This window comes from Pangasianodon hypophthalmus, chromosome 19 (assembly GCF_027358585.1).
Source record: "Pangasianodon hypophthalmus isolate fPanHyp1 chromosome 19, fPanHyp1.pri, whole genome shotgun sequence".
Lineage (NCBI taxonomy): Eukaryota > Metazoa > Chordata > Actinopteri > Siluriformes > Pangasiidae > Pangasianodon > Pangasianodon hypophthalmus.
The window spans coordinates 20546700-20565943 of NC_069728.1; the positions used below are offsets into that span (position 1 = coordinate 20546700).

Genomic DNA, 19244 nt, shown 5'->3' on the forward strand with positions numbered 1-19244 from the left:
TATTTCAAAAACGAGCCTAGCAACAAGTCTGATGAGTTTTGAGCAGATGTTAGTGATAGCTGATACAACTGTCCAGCTCACATCACAGCTGCTGGTTATACAAGGTGAGAGAGCAGGTGCCCTCGATTACCAGTGTGTAAAGGCAACAACCAATCACTGATTACTATTGTTCCCAACAACCAATCACTGATCACCATTGTTCCCAATGACCAATCACTGATCACCATTGTTCCCAATGACCAATCACTGATCACCAGTGTTCTCAACAACCAATCACTGATCACCATTGTTCCCAATGACCAATCACTGATCACCATTGTTCCCAACGACCAATCGCTGATCATCATTGTTCTCAACAACCAATCACTGATCACCACTGTTCCCAGCGACCAGTCAATGATCACCATTGTGTATCTGCACGTGCACTTCTTGGTTCTTTGTTTAAACTCTCTTCTTGGCAATATTTACTGTAATAAAAGCAAGTTATTCAATCTGTAATCATTTCCTTCCTGTCTATTTCCCGACTCCTAATAATAATAATAAAGTTCTATTCTATTCTAAAGTGTCTATTTCAGATAATCTTCCTTAATTTGTAATTTGATATGCAAATGATCATACCCATTTAATGAATATGCAAATTAATCTATGGCGTCACGAGGCGCCCTCTAGGCAACACTGAGTGAAAAATCTGTAGACACAAATGGATTTTAATTGGATCCTGGTTCAATTTTCGTCACAATTTCCTCGTCTTGAAGTCCCATGTGTTTACCAGAAAGCCCTATACTACACTATAAACATATTTGAATCGTGTTTATGATGAAATGTCGTTAGGGTTAGGGTTATAAGCCGTACTCCCGCTACCTGAGCACATCCGGGCCAGTGGCGCAATGGATAACGCGTCTGACTACGGATCAGAAGATTCTAGGTTCGACTCCTGGCTGGCTCGAGATCGCACTTTTCCTGTTTTTTTCTCATTTATTTCTTTTTTTTCTCTTATTTTGCTTCGGACGTTCCCTCAGTAACATTTAGCTGTTATCACGTGGATTTGGTTTTATTTAAAGTTTTTTTCCCCCCTTACATTTCCGCTGTTTACACCTCAGCTCTGTCACAGATGTTAGCATTATTAGCTGTTTGTACTCATATTATTATTATTAACGAGATATTATTACAAAGAACATTACTATTATTATACTGAAATTACTTATAGATATATATTTTTAATATTTTTAGCGAGATTGACACTAAGAACAGGCCTCACACACTACTTGTAGCCTTAAATGGGGAAATTTTATATTTATTCTCATAAAAATAAGGCTGCTGATCTGATAGCTGACTTTCTAAACAATAGTAACGATGAAACTGTCATTACGCTGAGTTTTTAGCTGTTAATGACGTTGCGTTGCTATGAAACGTGAATGTTTTTAAGCCGCTCCGCCTCGCGAGTCCTCACGCGGGCCAGTGGCGCAATGGATAACGCGTCTGACTACGGATCAGAAGATTCTAGGTTCGACTCCTGGCTGGCTCGAGCAAAGCTTTTAAACTATTTAATTTATTTACAGTCTAATTTCAATAAACAAAGAAGTCTGTTCCACTTCAGAATTTCTCTACTGGGACACAACTCACTGAAATCCGGAGCTAAAACACTTTAACCTTCAAAAATCACCTGCATCATCAATGCAGCAACGTTAAACTGATATTCTCTATAATTATGGTCATTTAATGTTGATTTTTTTTTCAGGTCTATTTATATATAAACATAATTACAATTTACATAATATTTTTTTCAATTTTTACTCATGGTATTCTTACACATGGACAATCCATTAATTTTTTATATGAGTAATATATATAATTTTTTTTACACATTCCTGCACATATATTTATTATTTCTGATTTCATATTCATTTCTGATTTTTTACACACAGTCTAGAGGAGTAGGCCAGGTTCTCATTTCACTTTTTCACAAGTTATATACTGTATATGATTATGTATGTGACAAATAAAAATGAATCTTGAATCTATAAGAAGTCAAAATTCAAATGACATGCAATTTTAAGTAATAAGAAAAACATCTAAAGAATCTGGATATATTTTTTATTTTTAATAACACAGTGCAACTAAGTTATTTATTTAGTTAGTTAGTTAGTTAGTTACTGAGTAGTGAGTGTTTTTTCCTAATTAATTGCTTATACAGCAGAAGTTCCTGCTGTCTGAAACACAAAGACAGCAGTGAAACCTGTTTCAGGAAGCCACCATTTTGAAGTCTCGGACAACGTCCCAGTCGAACTCATCCTACTTCAAGGTGTCCAGCCATGTCATGACGCTATTGTAATCCTTTCTGATGTCAGAAAAAACAACATATTTTGAAATTTGCCTTTTTTTTCCTGACTTTATGTGAACGAAAAGATGCAAATTCACCTGTTTTTTCAACGAAAACAGGTCAATTTCAAAATACCACTGTCCTGGTCACAAAAGCACAATACACAATAATAGAAGAGATTTATTTATAATTGCACTATCCGTTTCTATAAGGTTTCTTCCTCATTTTGTCTCAGAGTTTTTCCTCACCATCGTCGCCTCTGGTTTGCTCATTAGGGATAAATATATTTTTTGTGAATCCATTTATTTCTGTAAAGCTGCTTTGTGACAATGTCCATTGTTAAAAGCGCTATACAAATAATACTGGATTGAATTGAACTGAAAAAGCAAAGTTTGAGGGGAATAATTTCTATATTGTCTACACTTTAAAGGCATAAAACAATCAGAAAGTAACGCTCACTACCCAGGAACAGAAATTGTGTCCCACAGTGTAATTTATGTACAAAACGGTTAAAGCCATAATCCACAAGAGATCAAGCGTTAATGATTTATCACAGATTAGGATTCTCTTATTCACAACATAAAACAGTCATTGGTTTAATCGTGAAAAACCTAACGCATTAATACAGAATTCAATCTGTATTCATTTTTTAATTATTTTTCTTTTTTTGTAAAGACTGTCAGGAGTCCAAGTAGACACTAGATTTAGAAAGCTAAAGGAGCCTTTACTGTCCAAAGAACCTGGACTCGAAAGTAGACTTTTAATAAAAAGTTTTTTTTTTTTGCAGACTGTTCATTTAAATACAAAGTAATTTTTTTAGAGCTTAAATTAAGTGTCATACAAAAGAAGAAAATACTCCACAGATGCAATGGATGATTATTAAAAGATCTCTTAATAATGTTTGAAGATTAACACTCACGTCCACTTCAGACTCAGTTTCAGCGCATGGTTTATTAACAATCATAAAAACAAAGCGTACAGTTTTTTAAGGGTTTGACTCTAAAAAGGCTACCATTTCCTCGCAAAATACCTGATAGCTCAAATAATATTCAAAGGCACAAATAAAAGAACAAGCAGGAGATTAACGAGACATACAAATCTGACCCAAAAAAAAAAAAAAAAGGAAAAAAATGGTGCGATAAACCGTTCCATCCACCCGAGCATGATCGTAATACGAGTACAATTACACTGGATTTCAGTGGATTGGAGAAGAGAAGAGACCCAGGTGCCCATTTCTCAGATTGTGTTACAGCATGGAAATAATCGCAGATGAGATGTCGACGGGGGAAAGAAAAAAAAAATAATAATAAAGCACATGATGACTTCTAATGTAAAAGAAAAGAAACAAAATGTACAAACGAATTGTGTTAAGAGCACAGTGTGGAGCAGTTTCATCCTCCGTGTGTGTGATGCTGCCTGAGCTTTCGGGAATAAATACAGCGGACATAATAAAAATAATAATAACAATAATAATGAAAAATGGGACATGGTTGAAGTTTGATCACACACACACACACACACACACACACACACACACACACACACACACACACACACACACACACACACACACACACACACACACACAGTGAGGGAGAGTTGGGGTTAAAGCCATTGGGACTATGCATGCTATAGAGGCATCACATTCAGAGTGCATTAATCCTTTAACCAGCTGTAAAATACTGTCTCTCACACACACACACACACACACACACACACACACCCCGCAATATTATCTAAAACATTTTATTTTTGCTGTCGATATTTTGTTTTAGTGTTCCTTCTTTGCAATGCTTGGGGGAAAAAAAACAACAACAAAAAAAAAACGAGATCCGTCTCAAAATATAAAAAGGGAACAAACGTACGTGTGTGTGTGTGTGTGCGTGTGTGCGTGTGTGTGTGTGTGTGCGCGTGTGTGCATGTGCGTGTCCAACATCTCACAGGACTTGCTAAGCACAGAAATCTGACATTTTTATTCGCAGAACTAACGACGCAACAAACCGACACGCTAATCTAAACGTACGAACGCTGAGGGTCCGAAGACGTCGCAGCAGGCACGTGCCGTTAATCGCTTACGAAGAATATTGCGATATTCAACACGTACAATATCGTCAGCACGCTGTTCCGATGTTTTTTGGGGGTTTTTTTCGAGGGGGGGGGCGTGTGAGAGAAGACAGAATAAAAGGACAGCTATCAAGGAACGAATCTGAAGGCAGCATTACGTTCGTCCCAGGAAGCCAGTCGAGAACAGACATGGTGACGATATCGAAGGTTTTATCACGATAAACACACAAACATCGGCACATGCCTACTTCACAGCTAATTCGAGGCACTACGATATCCGCTCACGAAGCCTCTACTTGATCGTTTTGTTTTGTTCGAGCTGGGCGTTAAAAAGTTTATTATATCGAGTTAAAGACGTCCATCCGAGGATGAAGGAGCCAAAAAAAATGGCAGTCGTCGTAGATCCACTGACTAAACACGCTAGAAATGTACAGATGATTTTTTTGTTTTGTTTTTTTTTTTTTTGGTACAGTATCAGGACGTCCTTCTTCATCCCACACCATGTGCGTTTTCTCCTGATGCTGAAACAGTCCCGTCCTCCTGTAGAAATCTGACGCGTCTCTCGCTCTCACTCTGGAGTCTATCGTGTGTGTGTGCGCGTGTTTACCACTCTGCGTCTCCGATGGCTTTGGAAAAAACGTAATCGCGTCCGTTCAGGTTCATGATCCCGTCTTTCAGGTGGAATTTCCATTTGTTCTTACTTCTGTGGATCTGCGGGTGAAGACGGAGAGAGAACAGTGCGTGAAACTCACTCATGTTTACTCGCTTGTTAAAGAGGCGTAAACGTGAGAGAGCAGCATTTCTGCATAAACTGAAACTCCTGAAGGTTTCACTTCGATCAGTTTGTTTATCGTTCTTTTAACGCCGTCTCGGCATCGATCACGGTAATTAAAACAGGAGGTTTAATAAAATCTTACAACATTTCAACATGAATGACAAAAACTATTCAAGACTCTTCAATTATTCACTTTTATTCTTTATCTTTTAATTCATTCAATCTGAGGTTGTAAAATTTCCATTTGACTTCCGGTGTTTTGTATTGTGAAATGTTTCTATGTATACGTCGGTTTTATCCTACTTGTACAGCACTTTGGTTTGAATTTCAGTTGTTTTTAAGTGTGCTTTATGAATAAATAAACTAAACTAAACTAAACAATTTGATAAAAATTTGAAACATTTTCCTGGTGAGACGCTAACTTCTCACGGGAACACAGCATCGATCGACAAATACACACCTCACAAATATTTCACTATAAACATATTTAATGTGTTTCAGGGTGGAGTTCTGAACACACACACACACACACGTACCTTATCATACTGACACACGACGACATTCTCGGTGTCGAACAGCTCCTGATCCTCCTCGTCGCTTACGTCATCGCCGCTGTTCAGAGGCTCCTGAGAGGAGAGAGAGCACGTGTGAGAAAAACTCGAGGCTATACGCTTCCCTCATACACCACACGCACACACACACACACACACACACACCTCCTCCACTTGGCCGTCCTCGCCTCCGTCTTTGTCCTTGTCCTCGTCTTCATCCTCGTCGTATTCGTCCTCCTCGTCCTCGTCCTCCTCCGATGACGTGTCTCCGGCGCCGTCCACCTGGAGCATCAGCGGAGCTTGTGCCTGCTGCTGCTGCTGCTGCTGAGGCTGCGCTTGTTGTTGTGCCGTTTGTGGTTGCTGTGGAGTTTGTGTGTGTGTTTGGGGTTGTGTTTGTGTTTGAGTCTGTCCTTGAGCCATGGCTGCCTGCATCACCTTTAACACACACACACACACACACACACACACACACACACACACACACACACAGAAGGTGTTGAAGGTCAGAAGGTGTTGATTAATTGTTGATTATTAGCTTCAGTAATACAAATAAGAACAGGAACTAATTTTAACATTAACTGTAACTATAAGCGGATAAATAGTATGCAAGTACGGTGCATCGTTCTCTAATAAAACAAACAGTTGTAATAACTGGCGTATTGCTGTGGTATAAGAGGAATAAAACACTCGGGGACGTGCTGTTGGAGTTGCGTGTGGGAAGAGGAACAGACCTGAGCGTTCTGCTGCACTTTATTTTGCGTGAGGACGATCTGCTGAGGCTGAATGATCACACCGGTCTGCTGAGGAAGACCACCCTGCAGTGGGGTCAGCATCTACGCACACACACACACACACACACACACACGCACACACGCACACACGCACGCACACACGCACGCACACACGCACGCACACACGCACGCACACACGCACGCACACTTTACTAACAAAGTACCACCGTTGCTGCAGGTGCACGCGTCACTTTCCTAATCAATCAGACAACTGATTACATTTTATTTATTTTATCATTTAATAATAGACATTTCTGTGTGTGTGTGTGTGTGTGTGTGTGTGTGTGTGTGTGTACCTGCTGTATAACCGGAGCCTGCACTCCTGCACTGGCCTGTATCTGAGGCAGGACCTGCTGCTGCACCATGATGGGCTGCTGAGGCTGAATGATGTACTGAGCTCCATTAGCAGCTCTCACCACCTGCAGGATCTGACCTGCACACACACACACACACACACACACACACACACACACACACACACACACAAATTACAGCCACCAAAAATCAGACTGTATACACACTCTGAAACTACTAAAACTCTGAAGTGATTTTAATCCTAAAGATGTTTAAACCTAAAAACAGGATGTTTGCTCTGTTCTGCCACCTAGTGGACAGTTTTTTTTTTTATTCCTCCACTTCACACAGTGAAGCTCACGCAGGACGACGACGCTTCCCCAGCTACATTTACACACACACATCAATATTCCGATATAACTCAATTTTTAAAATAATTTATTTATTTATTTTATTTAATAATTTATTATTTAATTTATTTAATTCTAATTAGTACCGAGTCACGTAAACACCGCAGTCCGAGTGTGTGTACGTGTAAATATATATATATATATATATATACATATATATACATATACACACATATATACATACATATACACACACACACGCGCACACACACGCGCACACACACGCGCACACACACGCGCACACACACGCGCACACACACGCGCACACACACGCGCACACACACGCGCACACAGTACTGTGCAAAAGTCTTGGCAACCTTTTTTTTCTTTTTTTTTTTAGTACAAACTTTGTTATAGATGTTTATTTTCTGACTTCTACATTATTGATTCAGTACAAAAACATTTTAGATTCCAAACATTAGTTTTCCAGCACAGAATGAAACGTTACAGAAAAATGTTTGTATGTCAGTAAAGAAAGCAGCAGATTCCATAAGAGACACTTTTCAGATAAAAACATAATGAAGGCTGCTGGGTTTCGCTGCAGAAATAAGAAGCGAGTCGACAGTCAAAGTCTCCAGAAGAACTGTGGCTGCTTCTGCAAGATGCTCAGTAACACTTCCAGCTCATTTCCTTATAAAACTGCACACACTGCACCTCAGATACTGCTTTATTTTATTTAAAGTGAAGGATCGTCACATTAAATACTGACTTTGTTTCATTTATTACTGTTTATTGCTCTTTATAGGATTTTTTAAATGTAGAAACATTTAATTTCATTATTTTTGAAGGCATCTTTACTCTACAGCATTTCTTTGCATGTGACTGAGACTTTTGCACAGTAATGAGTGTGTGTATATATATATATATATATATATAAGGAAAAGCGCGTGTGCAGATCAGCAAACTTACAACAGCCGTGTTATTCCGATGCCTGTATGTGTATAAACATCATATTCGGAAAACGGCTGCAACCCGGATATAACCTTAATCAGAATTTGACTTGCGTGTAAACGTAGTCAGTGTATCTCCTTGCTTTGAGATGATCACGATTAATAATGAATAATTGTTCTTTATAGTAGACTTTATGGCACTTTTCTCATACGAGCTTAACAGCAGTGTAATAAAGTCAATTCTGTTCGATTTCAGTGACTATGTGCATCAGCAACGATGGCCGTGTACGTGTAATCAAATTCTTATGTGACCTTTACAACGTTACAAAATATTAATTTAAAAAACATGATGTGGAAACTCTTTAAAAAAAAATAAAATAAAAAAATACAAGTTACAGCTTTACCTTTGACTGTTACAAAACACTGACACTGGAGACTCCTTCCATAAATGTTAAACAAACACATTTCTTCTTACAGAAAACAACAATCACGTTATTTTTAAAAAAAATTTCGTTTATTTTTAGCAGCGCGTTCGCCGTACACGTTCCCTGTGAACGAGCTGTTGCTATAGAAACGTTAACGTATTAGAAGGGGCGCATTCATTAATTATAAATAATTATAAATAAATCTGTGATCTGCAGCTGCACTACTGTCAGAGCTGCTGTTACAGGGAATTAATCAACACCTTCTGACCAATCAGAATGCAGAATTCAAAAGGTATAGTTTTTTTATTAAAAAATAATCTCTATACTTATTAGATTTTATTCAACTTTGTTCCAGAATAAACTCTATTCATCTCTTCGACGATTAACGACATAAAATATATGGAAACAAAACTCTGGAATGTAATCAATAATAACAATAATAATAATAATAATAACAATAATAATAACAATTGTGATTATACTGTTCCAGAGTTTTATAGCCTTTGTGGATATTAAGATGACTGACCTTGATTAGTGATGAGCTGTTGGTAGGGTCCTACTCCCGTAACTCCGTGGGGCAAAGCCAAAGTCGCTGCAGTGGCAGCTGCACTCTAAACACACACACACACACACACACACACACACACAATTACAACCAGTTTTGTTTATATCGAGCATTTAAAAAAAAAAAAAAAAAAGTGTGAGTGATGTCCTCACCATGCCTGTAGCGCTCATGTGCTGCAGGATTTTGGGGTCCTGTATGATCACCTGCTGCTGTGGGGCTGAAAAACAAACAAACAACAAATAAACAAACAAACAGGGAAATATTTGAGCGGATAAAAAAAATCTTCAGAAAATTTACAAAAGTGAAAGGAAATCTCTGACCATAAATATCTGACCATTTGCATCCAATACACATTTTACTGCAATTAAAAAATTATTCGAAATGAAAAATACTTATACATACATAAACAAATAGAAAATTAAACACTCACTGATTCCAAAAGTATAAAAGAATCAATATTTTTATAATAACAAGTAGCGACAGAAAACATCTAAAACATTTTTCTCCATTTTTGCTTCCAGTGAACATTTTTAATTCGAAATAACTGAATATAAACAAACAAAAACACTTAAAAAAAAAAATAAATCGTAAATAAAAAATCTATAAATTGCACAGCAGTAGAAATCAGGCCTAACATCATCATCATAATTTTTTACGACAGTTATAAATTAAGATTCAGAATAAAACAGAAATTATGTAAATAGTGTGTAATCTGGATGTACAGATAGATTTTATTTTTTATTATTTAATTTTTATTATTTATTTCACCAAAATAGTCACACAGAGATAAAAATCTACTCTGTGATCAGACTTTCAGTGTTTGGATTTATTATTTTTGTTTGAGAAGTCCTGACCTTGCTGTGCTGGAGGAAGGAGAACTTGCTGCGGTTGCGTCGTCTGTTGGGTCTGCTGGACCTGTGGAACCTGCGTCTGTGGAGCCTGAAGAACCTGCTGCTCCTCCGTGTGGAAACCGTCCACGGCCTTCGACTGCATCAGCTTACTCTCCCACAGCTTCAGGACAAAAAATAAATAAATAATAAATAGCGACTGGAACGATAAACAGCGATATATCTTTCTTTCGCTTTGGTCTGGTAAAGAATGAACAAAAATGACAATAAAGTTAACAGGAATAAAGATAACATTGTGATTGAAATGGCTTAGACACAATGAGCCTCATTTCTCAAGCTGGATACGAAGAGATTTGTACGATAAGTCAATCGTTCGTACGATAAGTTCTTGTTACACAAGAAATCTGGTGTTTGTGAAAATCATCTTAGAATTTAACAGGCTTAGCTTGCGAAAAAAGTTGGCAAAAACGCCTGATTTATACTGTGTTAACAAACCTATGAACCTCGCATAACATCTACGTCAAGAAACTAGCTAGCTAACGTTAACGCTGAGGAGTTGCCTATAATGGACACGATTAGCTAGCTAAAACTTTCTTTGGCTTACAAATGCGTTTAGGGCGTCTGTTTGGGCTGGACTTATCGCGGTTTACGATAAGTGTGGTCCGATATTCTTGTATCGCGGTTTACAATAAGTATCGAATATGGAATCAATAAAGTAATTTCAGGTAATCCTGTAATTTCAGGAAAAAACGTTTGTATCCTACTCGTGTTCCCGAGTGTGTGTAAATTTACACATTAAGAAGACTAACTACCGTAAACCTCGACTTCAGATCATATAATCTGCATGAATTACTGCACGTTTATATCTGAAATATTTTGTGGAGTTTAAACTGTGTCCAGAGCGACTGATACAAGAGCTTTAGAGTCTCGATCAGAAACACATCCTCATGCTAGTTCACTCGCTCAGGGACTCAGAGCTCCATCCACAACATTTACTCAAAACCAGCCGCTGTATTTTACTGGCTTTAAATAATATAAAAAAAATTAAGAAAGCGATCAACACAAACCCATAAATTAAGACAAATAAAATTAATCATTCTTTTATGACAAAAGAAATGGCGGCGTATAAACGATAGCCGTAAACGAACACTTCAGCTGATGGAAGATTTACAGCTCATTTCTTCTTCTTATTATTATTATTATTATTATATATTATAACATATATTAATAGCATAGAAGTGAGTCATAATAACTTCTACTTCTGTTACCCTGATTGCTCATTTCGTGCTCTCAGCTGTCTGCACACTTGACCTTTTATGGAGTTTTGTGGGCGTCGCTACATGCAAATGAGCTGCGTCGGGAACACGCTTTGCACTTTACAGGCGGTTGACATACGCGCACAAGTGGAAAAAAAATCAGCCTTTCCAAAGATTTCGTAAAATCCAGCAGAAAATTTTAGGTTTTTTTCGGTTCACATAAACGTTTTCACACAACTTTACTAAAAGATTGATAAATGAGGCAGAATGAAACTAGACTGCAAATAACACATAATAATCACAATATTAGGGATTAAAATAAAATAAATAAATAATTAAATCAGTGTAACTATTGAACACAATACGAAAGGTAAAATATTATCAAATATTATAAAAATATTATCACGATACATGATACATTTCTACAATACACAATATTTAGGTGTGCTAACAATCTGCCAGGGGAAAAAACAGTGAAAAACTGAGTTCAGTAAATCTTTCATTTTAATGTCTAAAAAAATTAATTATTTTTAGAAAGTCAGTAAAAAAAAAAAAAAAAAAAAAAAAAAAAAAAAAAAAAAAAAAAAAGTTCAGTAACATTTTTCACAGTATTAAAGATTCAGTACAAAAATCAGCTGCTTCCAATCAGAGTTTGTAATTGATTTTTAAAAAATGTTATTTAAAAAAATCCCAGAAAAATGTATTGTGGCATAAAATCACAATATAAATATTATATAGTCGTATCGCTCAGCACTCCACAGGCCACGTAACACGAATAATCTGATTAACAGCTATTTTAAGCTGCTATTTTAAAAAATCCGATAAAACCCTGATGTCTTTATGAGGCAGATCGCAGCTACGTACGCCGTACGAAACTTTCCCAACGTATCGTTTCTTCACGTTAAAGTTTTCCTCGCTTACCGTTTTGAGCTCCATGAGAACCTGCTCGTCCACGCCTTCGTCCAGGAACAGCTCGCGAACTTCATTAATCACATCCTCCATCACAGTCTTATACAGTCTAGGCTGGAATGCAAATGAGACACGTGAATAACACCTCACAGGTACAGAGATTAAAAAATATATATATATTATCTCACAGCGCTGCTGAATTCTGGATTCTGATTGGTCAGGTGGTGTTGATTAGTTTTCTATAACAGCGGCTCTGACAGTAGTGCATATTTATATTTATATAGTTTATATTAATGCGCTCGTTCTGATACGTTATCGTTTCTATAGTAACGGCTCATTCACAGGGACGTTTAAGGGCAGTTTACTCCTTTTATGGAAGGAGTCTCCAGTGTCAGCGCTTTGTAACAGTCCGAGGTAAAGCTGTAACTTTACGTTACAGGAGTTTACGCTTCTTTGAGGTTTCTCGCTAACGTGACAAGCTTCGTTTTTTTTTTTGTTTTGTTTTGGGTTTTTTTTTTGAGGCTGGTGAGGGAAGGACCGTTTATAGCTGCTATAACGTAAGTGAAAATGGAAACTACCTTGTTACAAGGATGTTTCGTTGTCTTTGACAATGACAAACTTTGAAATGTAACTAGAAATGGATAAAATATACGACGTATCATTCTTTAATAAATTTATGGCAAATCGCTGCAGCGTACGAGCGATACACCTCAGGGGGAAAGGGTACGAGAAGTGCAGTGAGTAGGCTTACAGCTGCAAATTTAACAGGCTTAGTTTGCGAAAAAGTGAACAAAAACACCAAATTTATATCGTTTTAACAAACCTAAGAACCTCGCATAACATCTACGTCAAGAAACTAGCTAGCTAACACTAGAGATCTAGGTGACGTTCATACTGAGGACTTGTCTATAATGGACATGATTAGCTAGCTAAAACTTTATTTAGCTTACAAATGCATTTGGGGCGTCTGTTTGGGCGGGACTTATCGCGGTTTACGATAAGCGTGGTCCGATATCCTTGTATCGCGGTTTACGATAAGTGTGGTCCAGTATTCTTGTATCACGGTACAACATTATGCACTGCAACATTATCATTATCACGCTTTTTTTAAAAGCTCTAGTGTTATTCTTTTTCATTTCAATTTTTTATCATCCTCTTCCTATTTTTTTTAAAGCTGTGTTATCTACATGCTTGCAAGACCATGGATAAATAGTAAAGATCGAATGACACTTATCGTAAACCGCGATACAAGAATATCGGACCACACTTATCGTAAACAGCGACAAAAGAATATCGGACCACATTTATCGTAAACCGCGACACAAGAATATCGAATCACACTTATCATACACTACGAGAAAAGAACATCGGACCACGGATAAATAGTAAAGATTGAATCACAATTATCGTAAACCATGATACAAAAATATCAGACAAGACTTATCCTAAACAGTGACAAAAGAATATCGGACCAGACTTATCGTAAACCGTGACAAGAATATCGAATCACACTTATCACAAACCGCGATACAAAATATCGAATCACACTTATCGTAAACCGCGATACAAGAATATAAGACCAGACTTATCGTAAATCAGGATACAAGAACATCGAACCATGGGTAAATAGTAAAGATCGAATCACACTTATCGTAAACCATGATACAAAAATATCGGACCACACTTATCGTAAACTGCGATACAAGAATATCAAATCACACTTATCACTTATGTGTAATTTGATCTTTACTATTTATCCATGATGCGATATTCTTGTATCACGGTTTACGATATTTTTTGCAATTTAACATTAAAAAAAATAAATAAATAAAACCATATTTAAACCTAAATATAAAGCCAATGCTATTTAAAGCTAAGGCTCAGTGTGCACGCGCGAGCCCATGCAGCTCTATTTAAAGCGCGTGCAGGAGGGGGGTTTATATGGCGCGTGAGCGTGTGACGTGGCGCGTGTAACTCCTTCCCATCTTCCCTGAGTCTATATTAGACACTGTGTATGTGTATAAAAGCAGCCTGCGGAAAGGAGGAGACACACACACTCACACACACACACTGAAGACACACACACATCATTACGGATCTACTTCGGCTCCCGATTTTATTTCATTCTTGGTTAAAAAAATAAAATCGTGATGGTTTTATCTGATATTTTGGCTGCATTCGAGGAAAACAAACATGGCGGCGGTTCAGTTACAGCCACCAACATGGCGCAAAGTGCACCTTAACTACAACCAAATCCCTACAGTTCTGCTTCAGCTTCCTGATTTATTTCTTTTGAAAATTATATATATATACACTTTTAAATTAAAAGGGAGGTCTACTAAGTAGTTTTAATGCCGAAAATCAGGTTATAATGTTTTATTTCCGCAATCTAGCTCCTTAAAACCGCCCCAAAACACTACACTTGACTCAACAACCTCCATAATCTTGTAAAAAAAAATAATAATTATAATAAATCAATAATAAATAATGATGTATTTCTGCACAATAACACGCAGTAAATTGAATTAGATTAAATGGAGATAGAACAGCTGCTTTCCAGAAAGAGACGGATAAAATGGCCGATTGATTTCGTGTGGCTAACCGTGTTTTATTAATATTAATGGGAATACCAAGAATTGTTTTTGAGTTTAATTAGAAAAAAAACACCACTGAGAATCTGACTACCATCGGCAATGCTTTGACCATGGATTTCTGTGCTGTTTTTGTCAGTATTCAGCGGCGTGAGTCTGAGATCGGGGTCCTTACCACTGGGTTCGAGTTGGCCGAGCTCGCCATTTTAACTACCGTAGTGTTAAAAAAAAACAACACACAACAACTACCGAGGAAAATCAACCAGTTTAAGAACTTCAAAAACAGCTAAAATATTTAAAAGTAGTCAACATATGTTCGGAGACAAAAAAAAATAATTAATAAATAAAGCACCCAGCTGTTTTACGATCTATATAATTATATCTCAGTCCCGGGGCTGCTCGGTCCCAGCCGTCCTGCTCCCGTCGCCGTTCCGCCTTTATATACCGACCTGAGGATGCGCGAGACCATAGGGCACGGGCAGTAAGCGGGCTTCGCGCCAAGTATCGCGAGATCTACAAAACTACGCGGCTCTCGTTCTTCCTCCGATCCCTGTCCTGCATTAGGATTGGGCAAGTACTTTCCCGCCCCTAGCGCTCTGATTGGTTATCAGTCCATGCTCGCGAGCAGTTCGCTGATTGGACAGTTGACCAAGTCGTGCACGTAACCATAGTAACCATAGAACAGCCTAAACGTTTAACGGCAGCAACAACAACATTATTATTATTATTATTATTATTATTATTATTATTATTATTATTGTTATTTTATTGTTACAACATCTTTTGTATAGTAATCAATATTCCTTAAGATTATGAATACCTTTAGTGTTATTGTACAAGTACAGTAAGATTCAGTGTGCAGTTCCCCATCAAGCGTTGTACATTTATTAAATTAGAAAATAGATAAAAATATTTAAATATATATGTATATATATATATATATATATATATATATATATATATATATATATATATATATACACGCATGAAATGTATAAAGATGTGCAATATACATGTAAAAGCAGCATTGCTCGTTATTACTATTATTGTATTTTCTTTTATTGCAAAATTAAACTGGTGATGTATAAAACACACAATAAGCATTTTCATAAAGTTTAATGATGCTCTGTAAAACTCTAATAATGTGTTATAAATGAAATAATTCCTTAATAGTTATTCATAACCATAAGTTCATAACTGTCCATTATAATGCCATGTGCTATAACAACTATAAAGCAACCATGATGTTGAACATTTATTAGAAAAATTAAAAGAATTAAAAAACATTATAAACATTTAAAATGTCATCCTTTAGTGGATCAAGTAAATGAATATGTCAAAATATTCCACATTATAGTACCTTGAAATATATAACTTCTTTAATAAATGAGGTTATTTTGTTAAACTTTAAAGTTTTACCCCTTTTGGTAATGTAATATGGAAAATAATTAATAAAAAAATAACCAAATTTTTAAATTTTTTAACTAAATGTCAGAGCAACTGGAAGGTGTCTCAGGTGCTGCATATCTATGTCCTTCTTATTTCCAGATGTTTTGAAATAATTTTTTGTAACTTGCCTTTATTGTAATTATTAATAATATTGATATATTTATAAATATATGTTTTAACACTTTCTTATATTTAGACAAATTTTTTCCAGTAGGGTGTTTAATGAAACTGAAAGACTGAACAGCATTTTCTATACACAAACAGGCTACCGTAAAACGTAATGCACGCATGCACAAATATTCTGAAGAGCAGATGGAGTGACTGCAGTGCAGGAGAGCAAAGCAAACAAACCGCATTTTAAAATCATCGAGCAATTGTAATTCGCACCCAAGACCTGCTGCTGGTTACAGGCCATGATCAAACTGAGAGTACAAGTGAAATGCATATAATTGACGCCTTGACCCGGATTCGACCTGGCTGCTTGCTGCAGCCACAGAGCAGAGCATTAACCACTATATAATCCCAGCTCGACATGCCTTGGCCATTGGGACAGATGTTATGCTGCCAGGAATCCAAATCCTGGATGAAGCACGTCCTGCACCGGTATATATTCAGCCTGGGGTAGTGAGATATGGCTTCACTTCACTTTCCCATTGGCAACCTTAACAACCCTGCACAGCTTCAAGCGAACCAACAAGCAACTTCCCCACTGGAGAAGGGCTGTGGGATACAAACAATGGCCAAAGTACAAGAAGAACGTGGAAAGGCTATGCTGTGACCCGGATTCGAACCGCTGCGGCCACAACGCAGAGTACTAACCACTATACGATCACGGCTCCATATAGCCTTACAGTGAAGGAAGTCATTATTAACTCAGAAAAACATCTGATCTCAGGCTGAAGCATGGACTGCACTGGTACATGTCCGGCCAGGGGTGGTGTGATAAAGTTTCATTTCGCTTTTCCACTGGGGACTTTCACTGTGATTCAGCTGGTGATCACACTTTCAACTGTACATCTGTAGAAGTTGCTGAGGATTTCGGGTTGACATGCCAAATTTCCTCAGCCTTCTTAAGAAGTACAGTCACTGCTGGGATCTCCTCAGGAGCTGCTGAGTGTTGTGAGGCCAGGTGAGGTCCTCGCTGACATAAATTCCAAGGAATTTAAAGGTTTTCACCCTTTCCACCTCTGTCTCACCGATGTAGACTGGGGTGTGCTGCTCCTTCCTCCTCCTTCTAGGATCAATAATCATCTCCTTGGTCTTGTCTATATTTAAGTGGAGATTATTTTCCTGACACCAGGCCATCAGTCCTGCTACCTCCCTTCTGTATGATGTTTCCTAACCACCAGTGATCAGTCCGATGACTGCGGTGTCATTCGCAAATTTTATTATCCTGGTGTTGGTCCAGGAGGACACGCAGTCATAGGTGAAGAATGTGTACAGCAGTGGGCTCAGGACACAGGGCCACATTAAACATTTGACTTGACTTTAATCTCAGCAGACCACAAAATCTTTTTCAAAAGCTCTTAGATTTTCTAACAGGGCCTTTCTCAGAAGTGGCCTCCTTCTTGCTGCTCTCCTATTTCAGCCAGTGAACTTGAGTGTTGGAGGTGGACTACTGGAAACTTCTCTGACAATTGCCCTTTATGCCCAGCACAGTTTGGCCTGATCTTGGTAGTGTCTGGATTGTGCCATATTTTTTCCACTTTGTTATAATGGAATTCACAGCGTTTCTTTTTTTTTCAACCTAACAACTTCATCTCAAAGCTTCACAGGCACTTCCTTGGTCTTTATGACAGCAGGACTGATCTGATCTTCCATTTTAGCTGTGAGAGCTAACAAAGTTAGAGATATTTATTGTGCAAGCATAAAATTAGACACAGGTAAATTTAAAATGAACACGTGTACTCTGTTTAACATATTTAGTGTGAGCTCTCAAAAATGAAATACCAGTCCTAATTTAGTTTGTTAAAAGGAAGGGGGGGTGAATACCTATCAATAAAGCAGTTTTTAGAGTTTAAAAAAAATAATTCTTAGGGCACCTAAATGCTTTAGTTAATTTGTTGCAGGGGCAATTAACATGGCTCACCAATTGATTATTTGTCTGTGGGCTGTATTAACAAGCTGTTTGTCTTTCCTTCTCTCTCATAGTGAGCCGAGTCAGAGTGTTCTGTTTGTGTGTGTGTGTGTGTGTGTACACACACAACAAGTGAGCTGAAGGTGAGTTGCTGGATTCCTATAAGATTGTTTGATAAGTCTGCTATGTTACTCTCCCTGACAGTGAACAATGCCACAGCATGTCTCATCTTTGGCATGGTATAGAACAGGGCTGGGATTATGTGCATGCTAATAATCAGGAAAGAAAGAAACATAAAAAAAAAAAAAAAATTAAAATTGCACTTTAGTGTCCGATAAATGTCCGTAAAGACTCTCCCAACTCAAACTTCCTCCAACATTAACTCATGTATGTAAATCTCAAATATAGATTGAATTAAATTATAAATAGCAGATGGAGAGTAGTATCTAAGACAGAGGTATTTAAATTTTTTCCTCATGAGTCCCACTTCCCAATTGTTTGAGAACTCAACCCAAAAAAACAAACCCTTGTCAAATTATTGCCTATTATTACCTGGAAAATAAAATTAAATAAAACCACAGCAACAACACAGTAGAACACTGGTGGTGGTAAACACAGTGGTAAGACACATAACGGTACATTTTGGATATAATCCTTTTATAAATCGCTTGTCTTATGTCCCCCTGAAACCATGAATGGTCTCTGACTGTTGCAGGAGAACTGCAGTCACATCATCTGCACTTCAGAAAAGCAGATAAAATTTTTTTTTATGGAAATATAAAATTATGTAACTGAACATATTTTGTAGAACAGAATTATTCATCAATAGTGAAGTATAAAGGTCTGGCCATGAGTAGCTGAAGTCTTCATTAATCCTTTGGAGTTTATTTACTATGTACTATGAATTCATTTTAATTTACCATAATGTTATGGACTTTTCTGTGCACTAAGCATTGTATAGGCTCAGTCCTAACAGTTTCAGTTGAGGGGCAACAATATTACTTTTAATTCTTTTAACCTCTGAATGTT

The 19244-nt window shown here is 37.3% G+C and overlaps 1 protein-coding gene and 2 non-coding genes across 3 annotated transcripts; 2 read left to right on the plus strand and 1 right to left on the minus strand.

Moving 5' to 3' along the window:
• Window positions 1-873: 873 nt before the first annotated feature.
• trnar-acg (transfer RNA arginine (anticodon ACG)) lies at window positions 874-946 on the plus strand. Its single transcript has one exon. It is a non-coding gene; the product is annotated as a tRNA-Arg (tRNA).
• Window positions 947-1452: 506 nt separating this feature from the next.
• On the plus strand, window positions 1453-1525 carry trnar-acg (transfer RNA arginine (anticodon ACG)). Its single transcript has one exon. It is a non-coding gene; the product is annotated as a tRNA-Arg (tRNA).
• A 1727-nt stretch (window positions 1526-3252) lies between these two features.
• Window positions 3253-15180, minus strand: gtf2a1 (general transcription factor IIA, 1). Its single transcript, XM_034313541.2, has 10 exons — window positions 14865-15180; window positions 12111-12212; window positions 9940-10096; window positions 9238-9302; window positions 9047-9131; window positions 6798-6934; window positions 6442-6543; window positions 5876-6145; window positions 5696-5785; window positions 3253-5095 (listed from the first exon to the last, which is right to left on the minus strand). The coding sequence occupies exons 1-10, from the start codon at window positions 14892-14894 to the stop codon at window positions 4988-4990; spliced, it is 1146 nt and encodes a 381-aa protein (XP_034169432.2). The 5' UTR covers window positions 14895-15180; the 3' UTR covers window positions 3253-4987.
• Between the last annotated feature and the right edge of the window lie 4064 nt (window positions 15181-19244).